The sequence below is a fragment of the Gossypium hirsutum genome, chromosome A07 (assembly GCF_007990345.1).
Source record: "Gossypium hirsutum isolate 1008001.06 chromosome A07, Gossypium_hirsutum_v2.1, whole genome shotgun sequence".
NCBI lineage: Eukaryota > Viridiplantae > Streptophyta > Magnoliopsida > Malvales > Malvaceae > Gossypium > Gossypium hirsutum.
In genome coordinates this window covers 22,452,527-22,478,413 of record NC_053430.1, presented here as the reverse complement: position 1 = coordinate 22,478,413, position 25,887 = coordinate 22,452,527, and the positions used below count along the sequence as shown (strand labels likewise).

The 25,887-nt window shown below is 32.1% G+C and overlaps 1 protein-coding gene and 1 long non-coding RNA gene across 3 annotated transcripts; one reads left to right on the top strand and one right to left on the bottom strand.

The window, feature by feature from the left end:
• Positions 1-2,542: 2,542 nt before the first annotated feature.
• Positions 2,543-4,049, bottom strand: LOC107953117 (LOB domain-containing protein 1). The gene is made up of 2 exons (XM_016888343.2): positions 3,693-4,049; positions 2,543-3,273 (listed from the first exon to the last, which is right to left on the bottom strand). The coding sequence occupies exons 1-2, from the start codon at positions 3,948-3,950 to the stop codon at positions 2,923-2,925; spliced, it is 609 nt and encodes a 202-aa protein (XP_016743832.2). The 5' UTR covers positions 3,951-4,049; the 3' UTR covers positions 2,543-2,922.
• Positions 4,050-16,240: 12,191 nt separating this feature from the next.
• Positions 16,241-22,911, top strand: LOC121232217 (uncharacterized). Of its 2 annotated transcripts, none has more exons than XR_005930517.1 (3): positions 16,241-16,370; positions 18,930-19,054; positions 19,138-22,911. It is a non-coding gene; the product is annotated as an uncharacterized lncRNA (long non-coding RNA). The 2 variants fall into 2 exon arrangements; XR_005930516.1 differs by having other exon boundaries at positions 16,256-18,106; positions 19,138-22,890.
• Positions 22,912-25,887: the final 2,976 nt, after the last annotated feature.

Below are 25,887 nucleotides of genomic sequence, written 5' to 3'. Positions count from 1 at the left end.
TGGAAACATGCCCGTGTTCCTTACCTGTGTGGCTCTTACTTGGTAAAGAGTGAGTTACATAGACTACCACATAGTTGTGTCGTGTGGCGTCGACGACCATGTTTTCTGGTATCCGAAATTCGTAAAAACTAGAGTTTTCACTACACACCTAGTATGGATTCGACGTAAAAGTAATAGGAATGGTTCTAGAACCTAAAACGATAAACCACCAATTAAACAAACATTTCCCTACGTAATGCTAGAATAATCTCTCAAAAACCGAATTAAGTTGACAACTTTAACACCAAAACTCCCCAAACTCAAAATGGCAATTATTTGCACACGAATCAGAGATCTACAGACCTAAGACGGTTGGTGAGTCGTTATCCTTGAGGCATTCTCCTAGAGAACGCCAATCGTGCACATTAACAGAGAATTCAAGCAAGATAGTCAAATAACCCACATTTTCGACAGGGACAAAAAAACAAGAAATGTTAACAAAATCCAACAACAGAACTTACAAATTTACCTTCCAAACGACACAATGATAAAGTAGAACTTCCAATTCGACTCGATAACAATTCACGAGGCAAGCAAAAAAGGAAAAACTAAAGATGAGTAAAAAGAAATAAAAGAAAAAACAGTAGGGAAAGAAGAAAGAAAAAGAAAAGAAATGTACAAAGATTTTAAAATTAACCCAAAAGTTGACACTTTCCCAAGTCACATAAAAATATTCCTTTAACACATACATAGTGTCTTAAACACAAGATCAACAAGTATATAGATATTTAACCAGTGAACCAATAAACTCATTGTTGACATTAATTAACACAGAATAAAACTTATGCTGATGGTTCAAGGATAGAGGTTAACTTATAATAAAATAGCAAAATTTTCCAAAGATGTGACTTGAACCCCTGACCTCAATCACACAAATAGAGCACTTAGCCACATATACAAAAACTTAATTATGACAAAATTCAACAGTTAGACATTCACATTTTTGGGGTGTTACATTAAGGACAAGGATCTTAATATTTGTTACAGGGTAGAATTCGAAAATAAAATAATAGGGATGAAACAATGAGTTTACAAGAAAATCTTGCTGTTTAAAATGATGTGTTTCAATTTTATTTAAATGGGGAGTTTCGAGCCTAGGCTAAGTTTTAATGAAACAATGCGTCATGATAACAAACTTAGATGGAAAATGTAACTAATTTTCCAAGACCGTTTTCTTTTTCTCTTTAAGTTTTCAGTTGTTAAGGAGGTGGTTATGTGAATTTTGGAATGGAATTAAAGAAAACGTTTTTCTCTCCTTTTCTCTTCTCCTTTTCTTCTGCTATTTCTCTTTCGTATCATCACTTTCAAATTAGCACTCCACCAACACATATTTCATACATTGATATAATTATATAAGTATCATATTTAAAACTTTAATAAAATTTTCATAATCAAGAATATTTTAGTAATCTTTATTTTAGTATATATATTTTTATAATTTTTAACAAATTTAAAATAAAATATTATTTTTTTCATGTGGTAATGCATAAGCTATTAACGTGTCATATAACAAACATACCCTAAAAAATATAGCTACACTGAGTCTCTTAAAGTTAATGGTTAAAAAAGACTGATTGTATGCATTGTCTCTGTTTCATGAGGTGAAAGAATCTTCTCTTGTTCTCGCTTTTTTTTTTTACCTTCAACATTTGATTCAAGTAGATAAGAAGATGTATGGTAGAGGAAATAAAATTAAGAAAAAAAGTAAGAGAGTGGAAATTATCTATTCCACATGAAAATAAAGGATGTGACTAAGATTAAAAATTACTGCACGTACGTTTTGGCTAGTGTTGTCGCATAAGCCAAATACGATTAGGATCCTGGGGCAAACATGTGTAACTGTTGTCATAGTTGAAATATCAATATGGAGAAGGGGAAAATTTCAGGTATCAACTCAAAAAAGTTTACATCCAGATACCCAGTTTTACATTATTAAATCTTTTTAGATAAAAGAGATTCCAGTGAATTAGGTTGAGATTTCTATTTAGAATTTAATAATTGTGATTTCTTAAAAATTGTTACAAAATTCATGAAGTATATATGGTTAAATTTCTGTTGACATCTTTTTAAAATTATCTTTTTTAACAACTTGTACATTCTATAAAAAAAAATTACGATAATATTTAATTACGGTGGAAAAATAGTAAGTCACACTAGATTGTTAAGGAGAGATACCGGATCAAACTTTAAAAATAATATTGTTAAAAGAGATAGTTACAAACTTGAAATATAGATTATAAAATAAATATAGATAATTCTAAAAATAAATACAATAACTAATTTAGTTATTATCTTGAAATTAAAACTCTTGCCAACATTTATTTTACGCAAATTCGAATCTAGTTATTGCATCTCTTACCCCCAATATTTTTATAAAAAAAAAACTAATTTACTTGTTAAATCCCGAGTCAAAATCAGAGGAAGTAGTTGCTGAGATGGTCAAAAGCTAGTTAATCTAACAAAGAACTAAACCAAAACATCAATTATAAGTAATCATAGTAGGTGACCTAAAAGTTGTTATAATTTCAAAAATCAGAACACAAATATAAAGTTTAGGAAGAAAAAAAATGGAGTACATATTTCTCTTTCTCTCCAAACATGGGAGGAAATTACATGGAGGAAAAAGACATATCTACTTCATACCAACATCCCGGGACTATCAAATGTACCCAAAAAAAAAACAAAAAAAACAAAAACAGAAGCAACAGCAAATCTACTACTAGTTAATTTTAACAAAGTGATTAGACCCTAAACTTCCATCTACTACCAAGTTAATTTTATTAATCTCCTTCAACTTCTCCTTCTTTGGAGCCATTGGCTTTGAGTTGGAAGAGTTTCATTTTCATAAAATTTCTAAACATATGCTTATAAAGCTTGAGTGCTTCATGTCCAAAGAGGCTCCCATGATGAACCTAAGTTGTTGTCATCCAAGAAACTAGGGTTGCTGTGGTAGCTTTGTGGGCTGTTGCTGAGGAAATCGTCGATGGGTTGGTGGGGATTCTGTTGAGGAGACTGTGCCACCTCCATGCAAAGCAAAGCCACCAGGTTGGCTTGCTGCAACTGCATGTTCACCACTTCAGCTTGAGCTTTGGCTAGTTGTGCTTGGAGCTCATTAACTTGCTTTTGCAGTTGACAAATGGCCCCGGCGCAACCGTAAACCGGGTCTCGGATTCTGGCACTCGCCTCGTACACGATGCTGCTTACTGCATCAGCCCTTTGAGACTCTGGGAGTTCCTGAAAATTTCCCTCGTTTTAGCATATCTGATCATAATTGACTATTGAGCAACCACAAATAATTGCTTAATGCGGGACAGTCAATTCCCTCATTTGCATATATGGGAAACGGATAAGTACATTTGGCGACATATTGAGCAAGTGCCAACATTTTAATGCAGAAAGTAGGGTCCTTTCCACATGCAATGTCATTGACTATGTCAATAAACCTCAATTTGTGTTTAACTATCCGTCTCAACCCTGCCCCACCCTTGTAGAAAATAAAAATCGTTCCACCAAATGACTTTTCCATAAATATATTATCTGTTTTGAACTCAATTGTCAACGCATTAACCCGAAGCTACAGTGTTTTACCATTTCACACTATCAGACTCTAGGGTGAATGGGAGAGTGATTATGGAGAAAAAGAAAAAGGATACCTGCAAGAACTTGATAATGTTGCTAGCACCAAAGACACGATGAGCAATGGTAAACTTGGTAGGCTCAGTGGGAGGGAAATAAGGTGCCAAGACGCACTTATCAGCACATCTGCGCCTTAAGATCTTGCAAGCGGCGCAAGGGCTAATAACAACGGATGTAGGAGGAGGAGGAGGAGGAGGAGGAGAAGAAGATGAATTGGAAGACTTAGGCGAAGGAGATTGAGCAGCTACTTCACTAGTATATTCCATCTTAAGCATTGGGGGGGGGGTTAGGCTAAAGGACCAAATAGACAGATATGGATTCTTTGTTTCTTAGTTTTAGGGAGACGGAATGGATGCGATAAAGATGATAATGGTGGTATTGGTGGGGGGTTCCTCCTTTTTTTATACTAAAGATCTAGGATTGAAGGAACACAATGACATCATCTACAGTGACACGTGACATCAACTTCTCCCTTTAGATTGCAGCTTGGCTATATTTACTTTTTTAACCATTCCCAAGTGGAAACATAATAAAGGAAGAGAATTTTATTCAATTCGTTTCGTTAGGTTTATTATGACTGCATTTTCTTTTTCTTTATCCCATAATAATAAAAGACTTTTCTTCTTGCTTTGGAAAAAGCATGTGTTAGAAAGATTGTATTTTAAAATTTTAGAAAATAATATTCTCTAAAAAATTTTAATTTAAAAGTTTTTAAGTTAAAAGGCAGTCTAAAATTGAAATTTTGAATTTCTTTTGAAAGATTAAACTAAACAAAGAAAAATCTCCCTGGGAGAAATGTAATTTTCTTACATATGTAACCCTCTTTCCTTCTAAATGCCATTTTGACTAGATGCTTTAGGGATGAAATACTAAATGAAAATAAACAGAATACATTCATTTTACTCAACTGCCCAACATTTAGGAGTAAGGTGGTTTTTCTAGAAGGAACTTCTCTCTCTCTCCAAAATTCTTGGACTAGAAAATAAATAAAATGCAAGAAAAGTCTAAAATAGAGAAAGAAAGAATGAAAGTGCAATGTCAAATAAAATAAAATAAAAAAGAAAGGGGAATGGTCCACACATAACTACTTCTTGATGGCCCAGCCTTAGCCAAGAGAACACGTAGATGAAGTCACTGCTGTGACTGAGTTTAATTAATTCATAAATGGGCTTGCTCATAGATGCCGTCTACCACCTAATGGCCTGCCCACTCCACGAGAATGGCACTCCTTTTTCTTTTTGTGAAATTATTTTCATAAATGAATTATTATTATATAATGATGGATTTCATATCATCTTTGTTGCGATTGATGTGCAACTCCAATTATCACTATTCTTTTTTAAATCTTTATTAAGTTTATGTTTATTGTTTTTATCAAATTCAACCAAAAAATAAAATTAGTGTTTACGCAAAATTGAAAAGGAAGAAGGGAAAAATAGAGAGGGACGAATTCAAAATTTTATTTATATTTTTTCATAAATTAAAATATAAATTTATTATCTATTAATTTATAAGTTCATTATTTTTGAAGGGACTAAACATAAATTATTTCTTTTTTATGAAGGTTAAAGTACAATTTTACTATATATTAATTTATAGTTTCTTTATTTATAAGAGGATTGAATTGAAAATGTTTTATTTTGGGGGCCAAAGTACAAGTTCATTATATATTAATTTATAATTTCTCTATTTATAAGAGGACTAAATTGAAAAAAAAATCAATTTTGAAGGGCCAAAACCTCTGCCTGCCTCCCTTCAGATTCGCCTCTACAAGGAGGAAAGAAGTTGGCCATGCAAGGATTTAATGGTAGGTGGTCCAACAAAGTTTTGACATAAGGAGATGGTCTTGCCTTGATGGTGAAAGAGGGAGTATTTATTGGAAAGTTTACTCACCAATATGTCTACGTTTGGGTCTTCTCTTGGTATGCCCTTTAAAGGGGCAAAATAGCCTGCTAGCCACGTGACAATTGGATTAATGGGTCTAGCGATTAGGCAATAGTTGGACTTGAATGGACTTGATAAAGTCCTACGTGTTGATCATGCATAGATGGGTCTTGACACTTGCACCTACCATTGTACATCTTTGAGGCAGGTTTTCTTTCATTGTTGCCTCCATTCTTTGCGAATGCCTTGAAGGCGAATGGGGTCACCCATGAACAATTTGTAGGCTTCTCATAGTGAACATTGATCTACTTGTTTCGAAGTTATTGTCAATGTGGCAAGCCTCTTGTGATAAACAAAATTAGAATTATATATAAGATTGTCATTTCAAATACAAAGCATAAAGAGAGGATGATATTCTTCACCCCTCAAAAAAATAAACAAAGGATCATCAGAAATACAACAAGCAATGCCCACTTTGACAAAGAGAAGTACATTTTTATTAAGCACAAATTTGGGGAAGAGTTTGATTTCAGTATTAAGTGGTATACTCACAATAACAAACACAATACCAAAATTCTAAGCATAAAGAATGTGTTTGAGAAATCTTAATATAGATGTTATAGATGGGAAAATCTTTAGAAAATAATGAATTGGTTACCATGGAAAACATCATGTAGTACTACATGGAGAGTAAAAGCCTCGATGGGAAGAAGCCAATAAATTTAGGCAAGGTATTGACACAAGTGGCTTGCAAATGTATGCTAAAGCATGGCCACATCATGAGATGGAAAAAGAAAAGATCTTATTAGGAAAGATTAAGGAGCTAGAGCATTTTCTCCGTTCTTATTGTAAGTGTTGTAAACGTGGTTGGAGTCATAGGAGCTAATTAGTAAAGATCCCTTGATGAGCTCAATTGAAAATGAAAATAACAATGGTGATGACACTTAGGACTAGTTTAGCAATGCTTTTAAAAAGTGTTGTGTAAAAGTGCTTTTAAGAAGTGATTTTGAAAAGTTTGGTTTAAAATTTTAGTGTTTATTATTGCTGTCAAAAAGTACTTTTGAGAAATAAAATGTCTATTTTAGACATGTTATTATCAACTAATAAATATGTATTTAAATAATATTTAAATTAGTTAATATTATTATATTTTAGTAAGAATATAAAAAATATTATAACTTAATGTTAATATTTTAATATATGAAATATAAATTTTAAATATTTTTAAGCAATAAATATTAATTATTTATAAAATTTAATTAGAATATATAAACTATATTTTAAATATTTAAATATAAGCATTAAATATTTGTAATTATTATTTTAAAAAATATGTTTTTATTTTTAATTAATGATATTAATACATTTGTAATTAAGCAGCAAGAAAGAAAAAGGAAAGTATTATGTTATTGGAGGAGTAAAAAAGTAATTAAACACCCAAAATACTTTTAAGAGAGGAAAATCACTTCTAAAAAGCCTAAAATTTCAATCAAAAGTAATTTGTTTAGCACAATTTTTCTTTCAAAAATGTTTTTTTAAACACTACTAAACAAGCCCTTAATGTTGTTGATGGAGCAAACATCATTGAGGCTCACACTGCTATTGCAGCCGAAGGTAAGGTCCTTTAAAATTATGGAGAAAAATTGCAAATTCTGTAATAGATTTAACTACTTCAGATGTTGAGAATATTTTGTACATGCCCCCTTAAATGGTTATTTGGATTTGGGAAACTTAAGACATACTTTAATCTAAACACAAATAGTTCTAGTGCAACACTTTTTTTAAAAATATTTTTATTAATGTAAAATTAAAACAATAATTTTTTATTTTTGTTTTGAAAATTTTATAGCAGTTTTCATTTTGAAAAACATTGATTTTTAAGTTAACTTAAAGGAAACATTTTAATTTAAAAAAAACATTTTAAAATTATTTTTAATTATTAAAATAGTATTTAATTTATTATAAAATTCAAAACTATTTTAGAATTATGTTTTTGGGAAACATATAGAAAATATTTTTTAAACTGATTTTGAAATTTAATTAAAATTTTTGTGGGATAATGTTAAATTTGATACCTGTACTTTTATAAAATATCCAATGTGGTACCTAAACCATCTATCTATGTTTTATTACGACACTTGAAGTTAACACCATTAGTGAATTCTAAATCAACCAATGAAAATTTAAAGTGAGGAAATTTTTTAAATTTTCAAGTCCACATGGATAATATAACATTATGTGAAAAACTAAATAAATTAAAAAATAAATAACTAAATCTAAACCATGTATGACTAATAAAAAAGAAGTAAATACTAAACTTATATAAGCAAAAATGTCATCTTCTCCGCTAAAGTAGATATTGAAGTTATATTTTTCAAAGAGTTTTCCATTTGAAATCAAGTTTCGTTTGCATTAAATTCTAATCATAGAAATTTGATCTTGATTTCCTTCAATTTTTCTTTCAAAAACTCCACATTCTTTTTGGCTTAAAATGAACCAAAAACATTTAAAAGCAAAACTTGGAGAATTTTATGGTAATAGAAAATCACGTTATTTAATGACTAACTTGCACAAACAATTTTGCTACAATTGTTTGTAAAGAATCAAGTTACACAAAATTCTGTAGCATAAAATCAAGTTATTCAACAACTACACATTTAGAATTGTATAGCCTGAGATTTCTAAATATTGCTTCTGAAATTTTTGAACTCATTTTAAGCTAAGAAAGATGTGAATTTTTTGAAAGAATTTTTATAAAAATCAAGATCAAATTTCTACAATTATGGTTTCATGTGGGGGAAACTTGATTTCAAATGAAAATATCTTTGGAAAAGATGACAATTTACTTTAATGGAAGAGATGACGTTTTTGCTTATGTAAGTTTAGTATTTATTTCTTTTTTATTAACCATATTTGGTTTTGGTTTAATCTTTTTTGGGTATTATCTATGTCCATTTTATGGTCCATGTTCAGCATTTGTGGATACCCCTCTCAACAATGTCTTCTCCAAGGTTCAAACTTGTGCATCCCCTTGAGCATGCAATATGCTTTACTATTAGTGTTGAAAAATATAGAATAACTGAGGTATGCCTGAGGAAGTGCTCACTTCTTGAAGCACTGCAACAGGCTGGCTTGTTCCGATAATTGTGAGATTGTCAATTTATTAAATCGAATTTATGGGTTGTATCTAGCCTGTCAATGAAGATCACATCACTTTGGGAAACAAATTTGGAGAATCGGATTGGGTTAAGTCTATCTAATTTCTTAGATCGAGAAATTGGATCAGATATGAACATTGAAGACTTAGCTGCCAATAATCATTGTTTACTTGTTTATTATTATATTGTATTTAGCTAGTTTTGATGTTGTTTAATAGAGATTAATATAGATATTCATTATGTTATCAAGTCTCAATAAACTCTATATAATTGAGAGACTTATATAGGTTGTAGTATAAAGAATTGAGAGCACTATTAATCTATTTAAGTCAGGAACATTATTTGTAAGAGCGCATTTGATTCTAAAACCTTTGAGTTGTGGTTTTATAAGCTAAGTTCATAGGGTTGAATTTAGTGGTGAGAGTACCAGTCTTCTATTATACAAAAGTAAGAAAATTGTCACTAGAGTGTGATAGAATTTAGGTTCATTTGTTATAAGGATTGAAGATGGTAGATATTTCTCACTAGGCTAGGCTTCGCAGACATAGGGAAACCAAACTATGTTGGGATCTAGTGTCCTTAGTGTAGTATTTTCGTTTATGTATACTTATATTTTTTGAACAAGTTGGTTTAATAAAATATCCATTAATCACGTTAATAGCTTTTGTATATTTCCTTAATGATTTTTGCATTCAAAGCAAAATGAAAGAAAATATTGACTTATTGATTATCTAACGCTTAACTAATAATAAGCGACATTACGTGGTCGAATCATAATATGGAAAGACAACTTGTATTAGTTATTAACCTAAACATTTACCTAATCTAATTGAAATTGAGAAAACTGATTGAAAGACTAATATGTTGTCTATCAAGTCTAATTGAGAAGATACCTTGTCTTAGGTATTGGAGTGAATGACTCCCAAAAGATAAAGATATAGATATGATTGTCTGGTTTTACAGTACATCGAACAGAACCTAAGTAGAATATATCATAGATTTGTTTGTGGATTTATTCACTTGTGACATTCATAATATGATGTACCTTAATCTTAAGTAGATCATGGGCGATATATGTATGACTCGTATAATTTGATGTGAATAAAAGTCTAAGTTCAAATAGATAAGGAACCGAATGTTGATACGTTAGCCTTTTGAATTTGATGCCCTTAGTGTAGTATATTCGTTTGTAAACTTGTAATTTTTTCTAACAGATTGGCTAATAAAAAGATTCATGAATTAGATTAATATTCTTTGTATAATTTTCCTCATGTGGTTTTTGCATGAAAAGCAAAATAGAAGCAAATGTTGGCTCACTGATTGTCTAATACTAAGCAATATTATGTGGTCGGATCGTAATACAGAATGACAACTTATATTAATAGACAAACCTAAGCATGTCCTTAGTCTTATCGGAAATGAGCAAACCGATTGAAATACTAATATGTCGTCTATCAAATCCAATTGAGGAGATACTTTGTATTAGGCATTGGAGTAGATGACTTCTAGAAGATAGAGACATATATGTGGCTAACTGGACTAACAGTACATCGGATTGGACCCAAAAAAATAGATCTTGAATCTGTTTATGGATTTATTCACTTTTGACGGTCATAGTATGACATATCTAAATCCTAAGTGGATGACAAAATATGTATGCATGACTCGTATACTTTGATGTAAGTAAAAACCCGAGTTCAAATAGATAAGGAATTGAAAGTTAGTGCATTGGGTATACAACTTCTGCAGTATGTAGCGTCATTTACAACAGTGGAATTCATAACCTGAAACATGGGTAAATGATATCCTCTCATTAACATTACATGGTTGATGAAAAGTAAACGTGACCAAGGGTTGTTCGTTTTCATGATGAATGACTTGATTATTATTTGATAGTAATTGACTTTTCATGAAGGAAGAGGTAATGTTTACATTGAGAGAAAATAGAATCATATTGGGAGAACGGATATTATCCCGAAGAGATTAAGGATATCCTATGAGGGTAACACACTTATGACATAGTCATTGGACGAGCACTGATTGAGTTGGTTTCGTAATGGTATGATGTTAGGGAGATCTCAGTCACAATACTATAGTGGAATGATTTTCTGACTAAAAGAGCTTATAATTAATAGGTGAAAAGTTGGAACTTAATTATAAATCATTTTAGCTTTAATTGCATATGTCCAACCTGCCCCTCAAAAGCTGGAACTTAATTATAAATCATTTTAGCCTTAATCGCATATGTCCAATTTGTCCCTCTACTAGCTCGTTGAACCATAAAAGAATTGCATGTTGAATCAAATGAACAAAATTGGATAGAAATGGTGAAAATGGAGAAATAGGAAACAATTGGAAATGATTATGGTCTTATCCAAAATAAAAATGAAAATGGAGAAATGGAATCATTTGGAAATGAATGTGAATTTCCCCAAAATGAAAATGAAAATGAAAATGAAAAATGACCTAAAATAATTTTATGTTTTTCGAATTAAATAAAATTTGAAATGGAAATAAATCATTTGGTCATAGTAAATCCGTTGAATGTAGAAATATTAAATATATTTTAATATAGATTCTTTTATGGTAAAGTCGTCATGATTTTAACGAAATTAAAATTGGGTTGAGAAGATTGTTTTATTGGAAATGAATTGAGATGTTTATTTTGGGAAATAGAAAAACAAATATCAAATTGCATCGAATTATAAAGTACTTATTAAAAGTCTATGAAGTAATTTTAATTTAACCCAATATAGGAGAGGCCCAAAAGCCCCTCATGTTAAAGGGATAGACAACAAACCCTAGTATTATTAACTAGGGTTGTTGCCCCTTATACTTGTAGTTGGACTAGGAGTTCATCTTTCTAGTTGAAATAAACATCTACAATTCAACAAATGTTTTGCTTTTTCTTATTATGAATAGATGGAATTGATAGGGAAAAATATACAAATTTAAGATATTGTAACTCTGCCCAAAAATAATGAGAGTTTATTCTCAAGTATTAAATTATCAATTTTGCCGATTTCTATTGAGAAGATTTTTTTGTTTTCACACTAAAAAAAAGAAAAATATTTCTAGTTTTGTGTTTGATATGAATCGTTTGAGCCCACACTCGAACTAGTTCGTGGTACGAGAATAGTGGAGAAGAGTGTTCAGTAGAAAACTAAGGACAACAAGGATCTATTTAGTTGAAAACACAAGTGTGATTTTGGTTAAGAGTTTATTACTATAAATATCACAAATTGGCTCAATTTTCAAAATTTTTATTTTCCGTTGTGCAAGAAAACTATTTTCAAATTGAATTTTTTCCAACATGAGCAAGAAAACTATTTTCAAACCGGATTTTTTCCAACATGAGTATATGACCTCTACAATATGTAACACCATTCCACAATAGTTGAACTTATAGCCCAACTTAAAGGTAAATTATATCCTTTCATCGGTATTACATAGATGAAAAGTAAATGTGATCACAAGTCATTTGTTTTTGTGATAAATAATTTAATTACTATTTAATAGAAATTGGCTTTTCATGACAGAATAAGACTAATTTATCATCAAATGCCAAAAAAATAAAATATTTATGGGACTAGGCCGATTAAATGAAAAATGACGAGAACAGGCCAATTTCTGAAAATCGCTTCTAGATGGAAGCTTTTTCAAGTGATACGTAGAAAAGTGCTTCCAGTTGGAAGCTCTTTCCGCCATTTTTCAGCAAAATCACTTCCAGCAAGAAGCTCTTTTCTCTTAATTTTTCCAATGTTGTTTTTAAGGGTTAGGGTTTTGTTTATTTAAATTAAGGTTTAATGTTAGGGTTTTGTTTCTTTAAAGTAGGGTTTAGAGGTCTTTTTGATATTTTTAATTAATCATTTTGTAATAATTTTTTGAGATATTAAATAATAATTTAACTCAGAATTAAAAAACATCGTATTTTTACACCAATTGTATATTCAAATCCGGGTTAATTTAATTAGATTCATAATCGAAACTTTATCTACTCTATAGGGATGAAATATTAGTTATTAACTTTCTTGCCTTATTAATATTAGAGTAGTGGCCGATTTTCCAGAAAATTATTTATTGACAGAAATGTGGATCTTATCATGACGGATTACAGAATTTGCCATTGATAATTTCAAAAATAAAATGAATACTATTTATTATAAAAATATTTTAGGAAAATGTTAAGATAATTTAAATAAATAAAATTGAGAGAGCAAAAAGAATTTAGAGAATTTAATTGGGTTTTGAGAGGAATTTGAGAGAGAATTGATAATATGAGAGACAGTTGAGATTGAATTGGAAAAAAATAAAATGGGAGGATTTATAGGATAAATTTTTTTATCTAGAGGCAACAGCTAATTAAGTTGGGGGTGGTGGTAACAACTAATAAAATATTCGTTGAAAGTAGGTGACTGTTGGGGGAAAAGAGCTCCCTGCAAGAAGCATTTTTGCTGACTTGGTAGAAAGAGCTTCCTATTGGAAGCGTTTTTGTCGAAAAATGGTAGAAAGAGCTTCCAGCTGGAAGCACTTTTCTGCATATCACCTGAAAAAGCTTCTACTTGGAAGTGTTTTTTAAAAATTGGCCCATTCCCATCATTTTTTATTCAATCGGCTTTGTCCCGTAAATATTTTATTTTTTTAGCATTTATTGGTAAATTAGTCAAGGATGAAGTAATGGTTACCACGAGATAAAATAAGATCATATTTAGAGAACGAATTTATCCCAAAGAGATTAATGATATCTTATGAGAGTCAAACACTTATAACAATGTCATTGGACGAGCACTTATTAAATAGTTTTCATATTGGTATATAGTAAGGGAAAGCTCATTCACGATACTTTAGTGGAATCACTTCGTGATTAAATAATTTTATAATTAATAGGCGAAAATTCAAAACTTAATTATAAATTATTTGAGCTTTAATAATGTTATAATCTGTTTAAACTTGATAATGGTGCTATTGAACCTTATTCTTTTGAAAATGGATAGTTATAACTGTTTATGCATTATTTTCTTGTTTCATTAGATTTCTTAGTTATAATTATGGTTGTTTGGTTATTTATGCAAACTCAACTTGGCATTGATGGTTAATTTACTTAATTATTTTCTAAGTTAAATATTTGGAATTGATATAAATATGCTAAGGGGGAACTAAGGAATTGATATAAATATGTTTTGTTCAACACATTGCCAAAGAGGGAGATTATTGAAAAATAAGGAATGATTGAGATATGCTTGAGGAAGTGCCCACTTTCTGAAGCACCACGACAAATTTTTATTGTTTCTATATTTGTGAGATTGACAATTTATTAAACCAGATTTTTGGGCTATGTTGATGTTGTGAATTGTATCTAAGCCGTCAATGAATATCATATCATTTTGGGAAACATATTTAGAGAACCAGAATAGGTCGAATCTAGTGTATCTAATACCTTGGATCAAAGAAGTTGGATAAGATTGGAACATTGAAGACTTAGTCGCCAATAGCCTTGTTTACCTTATTTGCTATTATATATTGTATTCAACTAGTTTAACTACTTTTTTATAAGACTGATATAGATCTTCATTATGTTAGCAAGACTCAAAAAACTCGATATAATTGAGAGACTTATGTAGGTTATTGTTCAAAAAAAATGAGAGCACTTAATTTATTCGTGTGAGGAACATTATTTGGAGAGTGCATTTGATTGTAAAACCTTTGAGTTGTGGTTTTGCAAGTTAAGTTAATAAGGGTGAATTTAGTGGTGAGAGTACTAGTTTTCTAGGATACAAAAGTGAGGAAATTGTCATTAGGGTGTGATAGAATTTAGGTTCACTTGTTGTAAGGATTGAAGATAGTAAATATTTCTCATAAAGCTAGGCTCTACAGATGTAGGGAAATCGAACTTCGTAAACAATCTTTATATCCTCTGTTTTTACACATTGTTTCGCAGTGCTTAAAGAAGTGTCAACTTCCTCATTTAGTTCTTCCATCACATAGCTTGTTTATTAGCAACTGCCTTCATGTTAACATTTAGGTTTAGTTATTTAATTTAATTTAATTTAATTTATTGGTTTATTTAGTTTTTTTCACATAATGTTATATTAATCATGTAGGCTATGATAATTCAAATTCAAATTTTACATTTCAAATTTTCATTGATTGGTTTAGCATTCACTGGCATTGTTAACTCCAGGTACTATAATAATACACAGATTGATAATTCATGTATCACATTGGACATTTTCAAAATACAAGTATCACATTGAATATACAAGTACCAAATGTGACATTATCACTTTTTTTTTATTAAAGTGATGATGAAAAATAGAAAACATTTTTTAATTGATTTTATAGTAAACATTTATAATAAAAAAATTAAAGAAAATTTATTAAAAGTGATGCTGTCATTATTAATTTTTTTTATAGAAAACTTTTTCAGTTGATTTGTAGAACAACTAATAATGGGTCTCACCTAATTTTATATATCAAAAGTAAATCAACCACTGAGAGTATCCATCTATTGTTATTTCAGATATGCCATTTACCTTACTTTTTTTAAATTGCTTCAATACCTTATTATATATTAATTATATATGTTCTATATTATAAAAGGAAAACCTTAATGCCTTATAACAATGCGTTAATAGGAGGTCCTTGGGTTGTTTATGGTAATTATCTGACGGTGAGGCCTTGGTCATTGGATTTTTCAACCATGAATGATAATATAAACATGCAAGTTGTCTAGATACATTTACCAGGTTTACCTGAAGGGTTTTACTCAGAGGTATTGCTTTGTACTATTGGACAGATGATTAGAACAGTTATCACACTTGATATCAATATGAATCTCACAAAGAGGGGTCGTTTTACAAGACTAGCGGTATGTGTGGATTTACAGAAATCGTTAATTGCGAAAGTGAGAATAAATAGACGATTACAGAGGGTGGAATATGAATCGTTGCCTAATGTCTATTTTCAGTGTGGTTTATACGGCCATAGCTCTGAATGTTACACTGGCATGAAAGAAACGACATAAAAAAAAGTTAAGGAACCGTCAGGATTAAATGCGGTTAACAAGGGTATCCAAAAGTGTGTGGAAGAGTAGGCTTTTGGCCCTTGGATGTTAGTTGAGAGGCGTCATTGAGGTAGAACTTGGAGCAACGGCGATTACCGGAGTGGTAGCCTTAAAGCTAATCAAAGAGGATCTAGATTCACTATTCTGGAAAAAGAAGATAGATTGAATCAATGCGATATTCGTGGTCAATATGGAAATTTGGTGTAGAAGGAATTAAATGTTACTTTTAAGAAGTTCAATGCTACAAATCAGTTAGATAAAATAGTATCTAAAAGTGTAAATGGGGTTAAAAAAGATGCGGCAGAGTGGTAAGGGTAAAGGAGTCATTGTTGGACATAAGCCCAAAGTTGGGCAAAAGGTGCTAAAACCCAATAACTCTATTAGAGATCCATCTAGGCCCAATCAACAATATTTTGATGATGGCTCTGCTATAGCACGAGATAAAATGAAAAAGGTTATTAAGGTGGGGGGTTTTGAATTAGTTCAAATTTCGAGTCACCTGAATTCTATTAAACATCAGGCTATTCGGTTTGGTGGTGATGATTATACTGGGGTTTCTTCAATCAAAGAGTCCATGGGTATGATGATGGGTAAGGAAAATGGTTTGTTCTGTTTTAGAACTGGTTTATTTGATGTGTTTGCGCCGAATTATATTTCCACAACATCTATTGAAATAATGAAACAATAAAAGAAGCCACCGGAAAATTCATCGACGGTTCTGCATTTAGAAACTGTGGATGTAGAGGTAGCTATAAAAGAAATTACGTGTTTTAGACAGAGGTTCTACTAGTACCAGTTTGATGCTTGATACTTCCATGGAAACTGAGCAGGTCGAAGGTATAGGATATAATAGAGCCGATTTTTAATTGTTGATTTCTTTCTCGTGGACATATCTTTTTATGTTTAGGAAACAAAAATATTATTTTGGAATTGTCAAGTCAAGGGTTATCCCCGCTTTCCTAATTTTTTTGGTGAGTATAAGAAAGAAGTGCATCTGGATTTTATTTGTTTGTTCGAAACCAAAAATAGTGGGGATAGAGCGAATAGAATTATTTCGCGAATTAGAATGAATAGATCTTTTAGAGTTGAAGCAATGTTTTGCAGACGAAATTTAGGTTTTATAGAATGACTCAATTTCTGTAGACATTGTTTGTCTTACACCCCAATTGGTTCATATGCATATCATGAATGCACAAGGTTCTTCGTCATTTTTATGTACTGTAGTTTATGCTAGTCCGCAGCCGAATACAAGAAAAAGCCTTTGGAACACGCTTATTGTCATGGCTGATTTAATTAGAGTTCCTTGGTTGATAGCTGGTGACTTTAACTCTATTTTAGATGGGTCTGATCGAGTTGAGGAGCATCTATTTCTTGGGTTAGTTGTAAACGATTTCAAGATTTTGTTTTTAACAATGGCCTGCGTGATTTGGGTTATAATGGTTCCAAATTTACTTGGTGCAGGGGTTCTTTAATGGAAAGACTTGACAGAGCTTTGTGTAATTTTGCGTAGAATTCTTTTGCTCTAAATTGTTTGGTGCGAAACCTTTTTCAACTGAAATCTGACCATAGACTAGTCTTAGTTTCTGTCAAACCCGATAAGTTTACATGTTACCGACCTTTTAGATGTCTTAATAGCTAGATGTTACATGCTGACTTCAAAAGACTAGTTAAAGATTACTGGAATAATGATAAAGAGATCTTAAAAAATCTGGAGAGATTCCAAGTTGGAATTAGGGATTGGAATAAAAGAGTTTATGGGAATTTATTTGTAAGGAAAATGAGCTTACTATCTGAACTTAATTGGGTGCAAAAAATACTTGATTTAAGAACCTCTGTCAGTTTTCAGAAACGGGAGATGGACATTCAGAAAGAGTTAGAGGAATTCCTTAGTCACAAGGAACTCCTGTGGTTTCAGAAATCAAGAGTGAACTAGCTTAGTTGTGGAGATAGAAACACCAGTTATTTCCACAAAAGCACTTTGGCAAAATGGAGAAGGAATGGGATTAATGGGCTGAAAATCGGTAATGAATGATGCTTTAATGGGGAAGAACTAAAGCAGCATGCTCTGGAATTTTTTGAGGATTTCTATTCTATTATCTACTCTGTTAATGGGACCTTACCTGATCATGGTGCATTTCCTCAAATCCTATCGGAGGTTAGAAATGGGTTACTCCTAACTGCTTCTAATAATGAGATACGTCGAGCAGTCTTTGGTATGTCCCTTTGAAAGCCCCTGGATTAGATAGCTTCCATGCTAGATTTTACCAATTTAATTGGGGTATTGTTGGCCATTCAACATGCTGCCTTACACGTTAAATTTTGGAAGGTAAGCCTTTAGATCCTACTCTGAATAGAACGTTAATTATACTGTTACCTAAAATTCTGGGCCCTGAAAGAATTAACCAATTCAGACCTATCAGTTTATGTAATGTGGCATACAATATCGTTACAAAAGTGTTGGTCAATAAGTTACGTCCTTTAATGGTAATGATTATATCTCAGAACTAAGCATGTAACGCCTTAAATAATTTAAGTTTGTTTTTGTGAAACTTGGCATAAATATTTATTTTCTTCAGAGGTTAAGTATTCTGGGTGTGTGTGTGAGGTCTTGGGTTCAAATCCCGCTTTTGGCAATTTTGTTATTTTTTATCCTAGCCTTATCCCTGCTGGCTAGGCTTTTGTAATATTGTTTGTAAACTTATATCAGAATGAGTCTGTTGGTTCGAGTAGTAAAGAGTTAGTGTGTTGGAGGTTTGTGTTCAAATCCCTACGTGATCGTGGGTGTTAATTTTTGTGTCGATTGTGTGATAGAGGTTCGGTGGAACATAAATTCTGAAGTTTGTTGAATGAGAATCAAGTTGTGAGATAGTGGGTCGGTTAGTTAGTGGGATAATAGAGGGAGTTAAGATATTGTTTTTATTATATTATTTTATTTTTTCTCTCTCTTTTTCTCTTTACAATTTTCCCTTCGAGTCTAATGTTCCCATTTTTCCTTTTCCACCTTCTTTTGTTTTCTCTCAAAATTTTCTTTTCATCTATTGAATTCCCCTCATTGCATCTGTAAAATCGTTGCTTCCTGTTCGGTTTAGGTAAGTAGGGCTTTATTGATGGTGGTTTTGACTTTAGTGTGATCGTCTCTTTCTTTTCAGAATTGGCATGGTGGTGTGGTTAGGAGTTTTGATCGCTATAGACTTTCCTTTCGTAAAAGAAGGTGGTGAATCAGTGAACTTTGCTTCAATGGCTTAAACCGTGTCTATAGTTGTTTTCGTTGGTGGTAAGTTTAGTTGTGCTACTCGGTTTTTACATTAATGAAATCGTAAACTGGTTGTTAATAGGTCATTGGAATGGTGTCTTTAGGTTCTAATGGGTTCGGGATTGCAGTAGCACCAAAATTGTACCAGGTGTGTACTCTAAACAGGAAAAATCAAGGTTCAACGAAAGTCGAAAAGGGGCACTATCGATGCTACACGGGCATGTGCCCGACTGTTTGAATGTCGTAGGTGTGGTCGTGCGCGAGACATAGCAGTGCAACGACGATGGTGTGGCCGTATAGGTCATACGGGCTAAGGTAGATTAAGGCGTATGGACCACACGGGAGAGCCACATGGGCATGTGGGCACAAAATTCTGAAATTTTCCCTAGGATCGCACAAGTCATTTCGATCGACTGTGGGCCTACCGTAAGGTTGGTAAGGGCTAACCAAACTCTAATTCATGTGATATGATATTTTGATAGTCTGATCTGAGTAGGAAACTGATATGTGTGTCTGACTATTCTATTTGAGTATATATGTTATCTGTATATGAGTATGTTAAGCATGATAATTCTGTTAATTCTATATTTTGTATCCGTATTTGAGGTGGGATTTGCATATGTAGACAAAGTGATCTGTACGGTGACTTTTTGCCTATTATCTGGCAGCTTAGCTGCATATTATTCTGTTATGTGTCGCATCGACACTATATGGTATGTAGGGATGGGTGGGTGTTTTTAACCCCACATGGTGTGATGGGATGGCCAGATATGGTGTGTAGAGGATGGGGGTAAGATTCTGCATATCGGTTCTGTACATCTAGTTCTGATATCTGTATCTATTAAGGACTTAAGTTCAATTCTATTTCTGTCTGCATATGAGATTCTATGAATGTTGCATGACTATCTCTATTGGGTTACACACTAAGGTTACGAAAACTCACATATGTTTGTCTAATCAGTACAGGTAACCCTCAGTCATAGGCGGGTTGGTGTGACAGAGGCTTAGCAGTGACCACTTGTTGGGAAATTGTTTCCCTATTACCATTAGTTTTGGTATTTTAAATTCTAGATTTATTTGAGAGTTTGTAATTTTTGGGACTCTCTAGATTGTATAGTTTTAACTGTCAGTTTTGGTTTGGTTGTGTTTAAGTTTTTTATAAATTATGATGATTGATAAATTGCGGTTTTAACCGAATAAATGCTTTGAAAACACGAGCGAATGGTTTTTGAAGACAATTTTTTTTCATATATTCGCTGCAAATTAATCAAATACTTTAAAGGATAATGTATAATCATTTTTTTAAGATTATAAAAATGAGTTTCTTTGAAACAAATAGACTCTGTTTGGTATCAAATAACGCAATTTATTTTAACCAAAAAGACGTGTTTTAAAAACCCTTCTTCATAACACTCACTGATTCGACCATAATGTCTAGGCCGGGTTTGAGGTGTTACAAAGCGAGTGTCGTACCTGGAAGAAATATTTTGGATAATATTGTTGTAGCTCAGGAAGTTGTTCATTCTTTGATGTGTTTTAAAGGTAATAAACTTGGAATGGCTATTAAGATAGATATAGAGAACGCTTATGATAAAATAAGATGGAATTTCTTAGAGGATACTCTTTGTGAAGTTGGCTTACCTCCGCTTTTGATCATTGTTATCATGAACAGTGTGTCTTCTACATCATTTTAGATATTGCGGAATGGTATTGTTACTAATACTTTTATGCCAATGCGTAGGTTAAGACAAGGGGATCATTTATCACCTTATCTCTTTGAATTATATATAAAGAGACCAAGACATCTCATTAATGACGCTATCAATTGTAGAAAGTGGTCACATTTATTTCTGTCTACAAGGGGTCCTGCTTTATCCTATTTATTTTTTACAAACAATCTCCTTTTCTTTTGTGAAGCTAGCAGGACTCAAGTATTTCAGATTAAAGCAGTTTTGAATATATTTTGCCACTTCCTTGGTCAAAAGGTCAACGGTAACAAATTGCAAGTTTTTTTCTCACCTAATACACCTAACGATTTAGCCAACTTGATATGTAGTGATATTGGTATAAGGCGTGTTGAGGATTTGGGTGTTTATCTTGGTATGCCTCTTTTGCACAAAAAAGTCATTGTGAATCATTTTGACTTTTTAGTTAGCAAGGTTCGTAATAAGTTGAATGGGTGAGAGGCCAGGAAACTTTCGCTAACAGGAAGAATTACGTTGGCTAAGTATGTTCTGCTTGCTATCCTTAACTATTCTATGAACACAGTTCGCGTCCCGATTTTCATTTGTAATGAGATTAAAAAATTGCTCGACATTTTATTTGGAGTTCGACTTTGGAGTCAAGAAGACTAGCTCTTATCCCTTGGATTAATTGCTATAAACCGATAGAGTATGGAGGGTTGGGGATTCAGAGTTTGGTTGTTTAGAACAAGATCTTCCTTATCAAATTGGGGTTCCAACTCTTGATCAACACTGATGCTTTGTAGGTTAAGTTGATAAGGAGCAAATATAAGCTACATGGAGTATTGTTGAACTCTATTGTTAGAAGTAACTGCTCATATTCATGGAGGTTTCTAGCTAATATGTGGTCGAATGTGATAAAAAATGTGTATTAGTCTTTAGGTGATGGTTTCTTAATAAATTTTTTGAATGATATTTGGGTTCATCAAGTCAGCAAGCTAAGGGATGTCTTTCAAGGAATTAGGTATCCTAATGATGCTCTGCAGGTATGTGATGTGGTGACCAGTAGTGGTGAATGGGATCGGTGTCGATTGTGAAGGTTTCTTCCCGATAATGTTGTTAACATTATTGCCTCTATAGTGCCTTCTTTATATGACGTGGGTAATGACAAGTTAGTTTGGAAATGGATGAAAATTTATGTATTTTCTTCTGCAAAAACCTATAGAATTTTTTTCCAATTTGATGCTGGTGGTTTTTCCAATTATGGCAATTGATTTGGAAAACTAAAGCACATTAACGAATTCGATCGTTTCTTTGAGTTTTTTGGCAAGATAGGTTGCTGAAAAATGGAGAACGTATGAGAAGACATATGACAAGCCAGTGTTACTGCCCTAGATACGGTAATGTGTAAGAGTCAAATCTGCATGCTATCTTGAAATGTTTTTTTCCAAAGCGGTTTGGCTTTCTATTCTACCGGTGTCTATTCGGGGAATATTTTTTTCTGTATCGCATAATAATTGGCTCTTGTGGAATTTGAGAAATACCATGAAGTGGCAGGAAGAAGATTTTGAATAGCATTCTTTTTTCCCTATTATTTGTTGGTTGCTATGGAAGAATCACAATTCTTATGTTTTTGCTAGTAGTAACACTTGTGTTTAGGATCTTGTGGTTACAAGTATTACTTGGGCAAGGAGTTATTTATCACAGAGTTCACGAGGAATTCAACTGTTCGCTACTACATTAGCAACATGTTGGCCTTCTCCGGATCATGGATGGATTAAGATGAATTCGGATGGTTCAGTGTCAATGAACGATGATAACGCCTCAATTAGAGGTTTTTTTAGGGATGTAGATGGTCGTTGGTTATGCGGGTACTCCTTGAAAGTCAGCAAGGAAATGGTCTTTCGCATCGAAGCTTGAGGGATTCTTGAAGGTTTACATATTGCATGGGAGAAAGGTTACAGACAGTTGGAGATATAATGCGACAATGCACTACTTGTAAAGTCCGTTCTTACTGGTAGTGCTACCAGTAGTAACCTAGTTAAATTACGTTTAATTAATGTTTACATTAAAAGGAACTGGAAGTCAAGAATCTGTGACATTCCTAGATCTAAGAATATGGTTGTTGATCGAATGGCAAAATGTACTTATGATAATTAGTTTGGGTTGAAGCTTTTCGAGGATCCCCCAATTTCGGTTCAAGAGATGTTACAATCATATGTTGATTTTCTAAGTAGAGTTGTGTGATTTCATTGTTTTCGCTTAATGTTGTTTGTTTCTACTAAAAAAACAAAACCTTAATGTCTTCCTTACTTAACACATAATAATAATTAAATTTTAATTTTAATCCCTCTAAGAATAGTTAATTTCCAGTTTTGATCGCTATACTTTATTCAAATTTGAGATTTAATTTTTATACTTTACTTTTGAAATAATTTGGTACCTCAACTCTTATAATGCCATTAGTTAGTCTAAATACTTTATTCCGATTAAAATGTTTTTGTGAATTTTTAAGAATTGTTAACTCTATTAAAATTCTCTATTAGATTCAGGTCCTTTGCAATGTCATTTTGTTACATGCATACTAAGTAATTTTTTTTTAATTTCAAATTGCCACACTAACAAATTTAACAAATGAAATTTAAGAGTGTTAACAAATAAACCTATATTTTTAAACTCAAAAAATAAAGGGACTAAATTCCTAAAAGAAAAAAAAATAAAAACTAAATTCTAAATATATGAATAGTACAAAATTTTAAAGCAAATTACAACTTTTAAAATTTTATCTATAATTAACAAAAAAAAGAATAAATATTTAACCCAAGGTGGAATGTAGAGAAATCATACTAATATGTATAAATTGGTTGAATAACATGTGTTAAGCTACCATTAAAATTAAAGCATATCTAATCTTTTTTAATATATTATATGTTGAAGAATGAAATCATTGATTACTTTATAGTTAAGTTGAAAAAAGAATTCAACATTATGGTGTGAAGTAGTTAGGATTTTGCCAATATTCTTGACAATTTATCTTCTCCACTACTCCCACTAGCTAGTGTCTTAAAACAGTCTTTTGCCGTGTGGACCTTATGGCATAAAAAAGGGCTTTGCTTTTGGTTTGGTTTTAATTGCTTAGGAGCAAATTAGGCATTCATACCTAAATGATGTTCAAACTTCTAACTGATACAGGGTTCATTCTATTGATAAAAGACAGGATTTTTTAGGTCCATATGTTATGAATAACAGGGAATGTGTTTTGAAATTAAAATCACTCCTACAAAACTATAGTTTGCTCATCCTGAAGAAGGGATAATCCATAAGATTGGGTTATCCTCAATGTTTTTCTAATAAGAGATAAGATAGTGGAATGTAGAATTAATGGTAACTGAAAACTTAAACATAAGTGTTATACCAGTATATATAGGAGTGAAGTATTTTTTTTAAGGGATTGGAATTAAAATATAAAATTTTTGATAAATCAGTTTAACATAATATAATTTTATTATTTTTAAATTTTTGAGTGATGACCACTTTTAATTTCATTAATTGCATAGCCTTGTTATATTCGGTGGTCCAATCCAAATAAATAAAGGGAAATGATTATACTTGGCTGGTAACGTATATCCATCCATTTCGAAGACTCCACTAAAAAAAGGAAATAGAGAAGGTAATGAAACGTGTAAACACAAAGAGCTTACAATCTAATATATACAAAAATCTCGCCCAAAAGCAAATGCATTTAAGCATTTCTGTGGGCTCTGCCTCTTTAGTTGGTATAAGGTATGCTGCACTGATATTAAAATCCAGTTATTTTCTCATCATCCAAACATTGATTGCGACGATATGATTTTCATCAAGGAAATGCCATACAAGGCAGTCAATGGTTTCGCAGCTGTCCCCTGCATATATTTATTCCCTTTTCTTGCCTTTGGTCTATATATTGTTAAAACACCATGATTGTTCAGTTAAAGATCAAATTTGGAACACATATCAAATTTTTTAGATAAGGAGAGTGTTTGATCAAACGGTTAACGGGGATGCCCTAATTCTTCCCAAAGTCGTGTGTAATTATTAAATGCGAACTAAGACCGATTCGCAATATATATAATAGTTTTAGACTTGACCAATGATCACCAGGAAGGGTTTTCATACCCTTTATACCTTGATGATAAACCTAAGTTTTGTGGACCGAATAAATGGTGCTTGGGTCTCGTGTCATTAAATCAACCCCCCCCCCCAAACAAAAACTAGTGGAACCTCAGCTTCATATTGACAAATAATACCACAAGTCCTTTCACATGACATGGATTTTTCATATATTCTTCTTCAACACTTGCTTTGCTTACATATTGGCACTAGGACGTTGTTGATTTGTGGTTATTAAAGAGATAAAAAGGCCCACACGGTTTAGGGCAGGCATGGTGTTTGGTTGCGTCCAGTTTTTCCCACAAACTCACTACAGCTAAAATGCAATTTGTGCGGGACAGGGTGAAATGTTAGCAAATTAAGAACTCATTTACGCCTTTAGTCTGAAACATGGCAGCAGGTGGGATGCACCAATTTTGAAAATTTGAGACTGAACCCTTTTTTTAGAGAATAAAGAAGGTAAACTTTTATGGAACTTACGTGTAAAGTCAAGTCACTTTGATTCAATTTGGAATATATAGGAACACAAGAATAAACAGCTGCCCTTGCTCACACTTCCTTTTCAAACTCATAGTTTGGGGGACACACAAAATGATTATAAAATAATGACGAAATCCAAATAGAAAGTTAAATTAAGATTTTATGAATTTTACTGAACTTAAGACTTTTAGAAATGCTATCCATTTTAGCGCCATTTTTTAATGGAAAGTCAGAGAGTATGTCCCAAGGGGCATGGTAGATGGCAAAATTCAACCTACTTGTGATGACCTTTTAACTTAACTGCCTTCAATTTCTGAAAACGACTTCCATTTACTCCTAACCTACATTTTGGCTTTGCTTCCTTCTTCCCTTTATCATCATATATACATATGAAGGATAATAGTTACATCCACAGCTTAGCTTAGCTTAGCTTCGATCTACGTTAATTGGGTTAAGCCTTCAATACAGAACTGAGAAATCAAACTGATTTGTTTTGGGAACTTGTTATGCCACACCCAAATCAAATAACCTCAAGCCCAACAT

Coding starts and splice junctions, on each gene's coding strand:
- LOC107953117 (XM_016888343.2), bottom strand. CDS start 3,950: ATGCTTAAGATGGAATATACTAGTGAAGTAGCTGCTCAATCTCCTTCG. Junction 3,274..3,692: donor ACATTATCAAGTTCTTGCAG/GTATCCTTTTTC, acceptor GGAAATTTTCAG/GAACTCCCAGAGTCTCAAAG.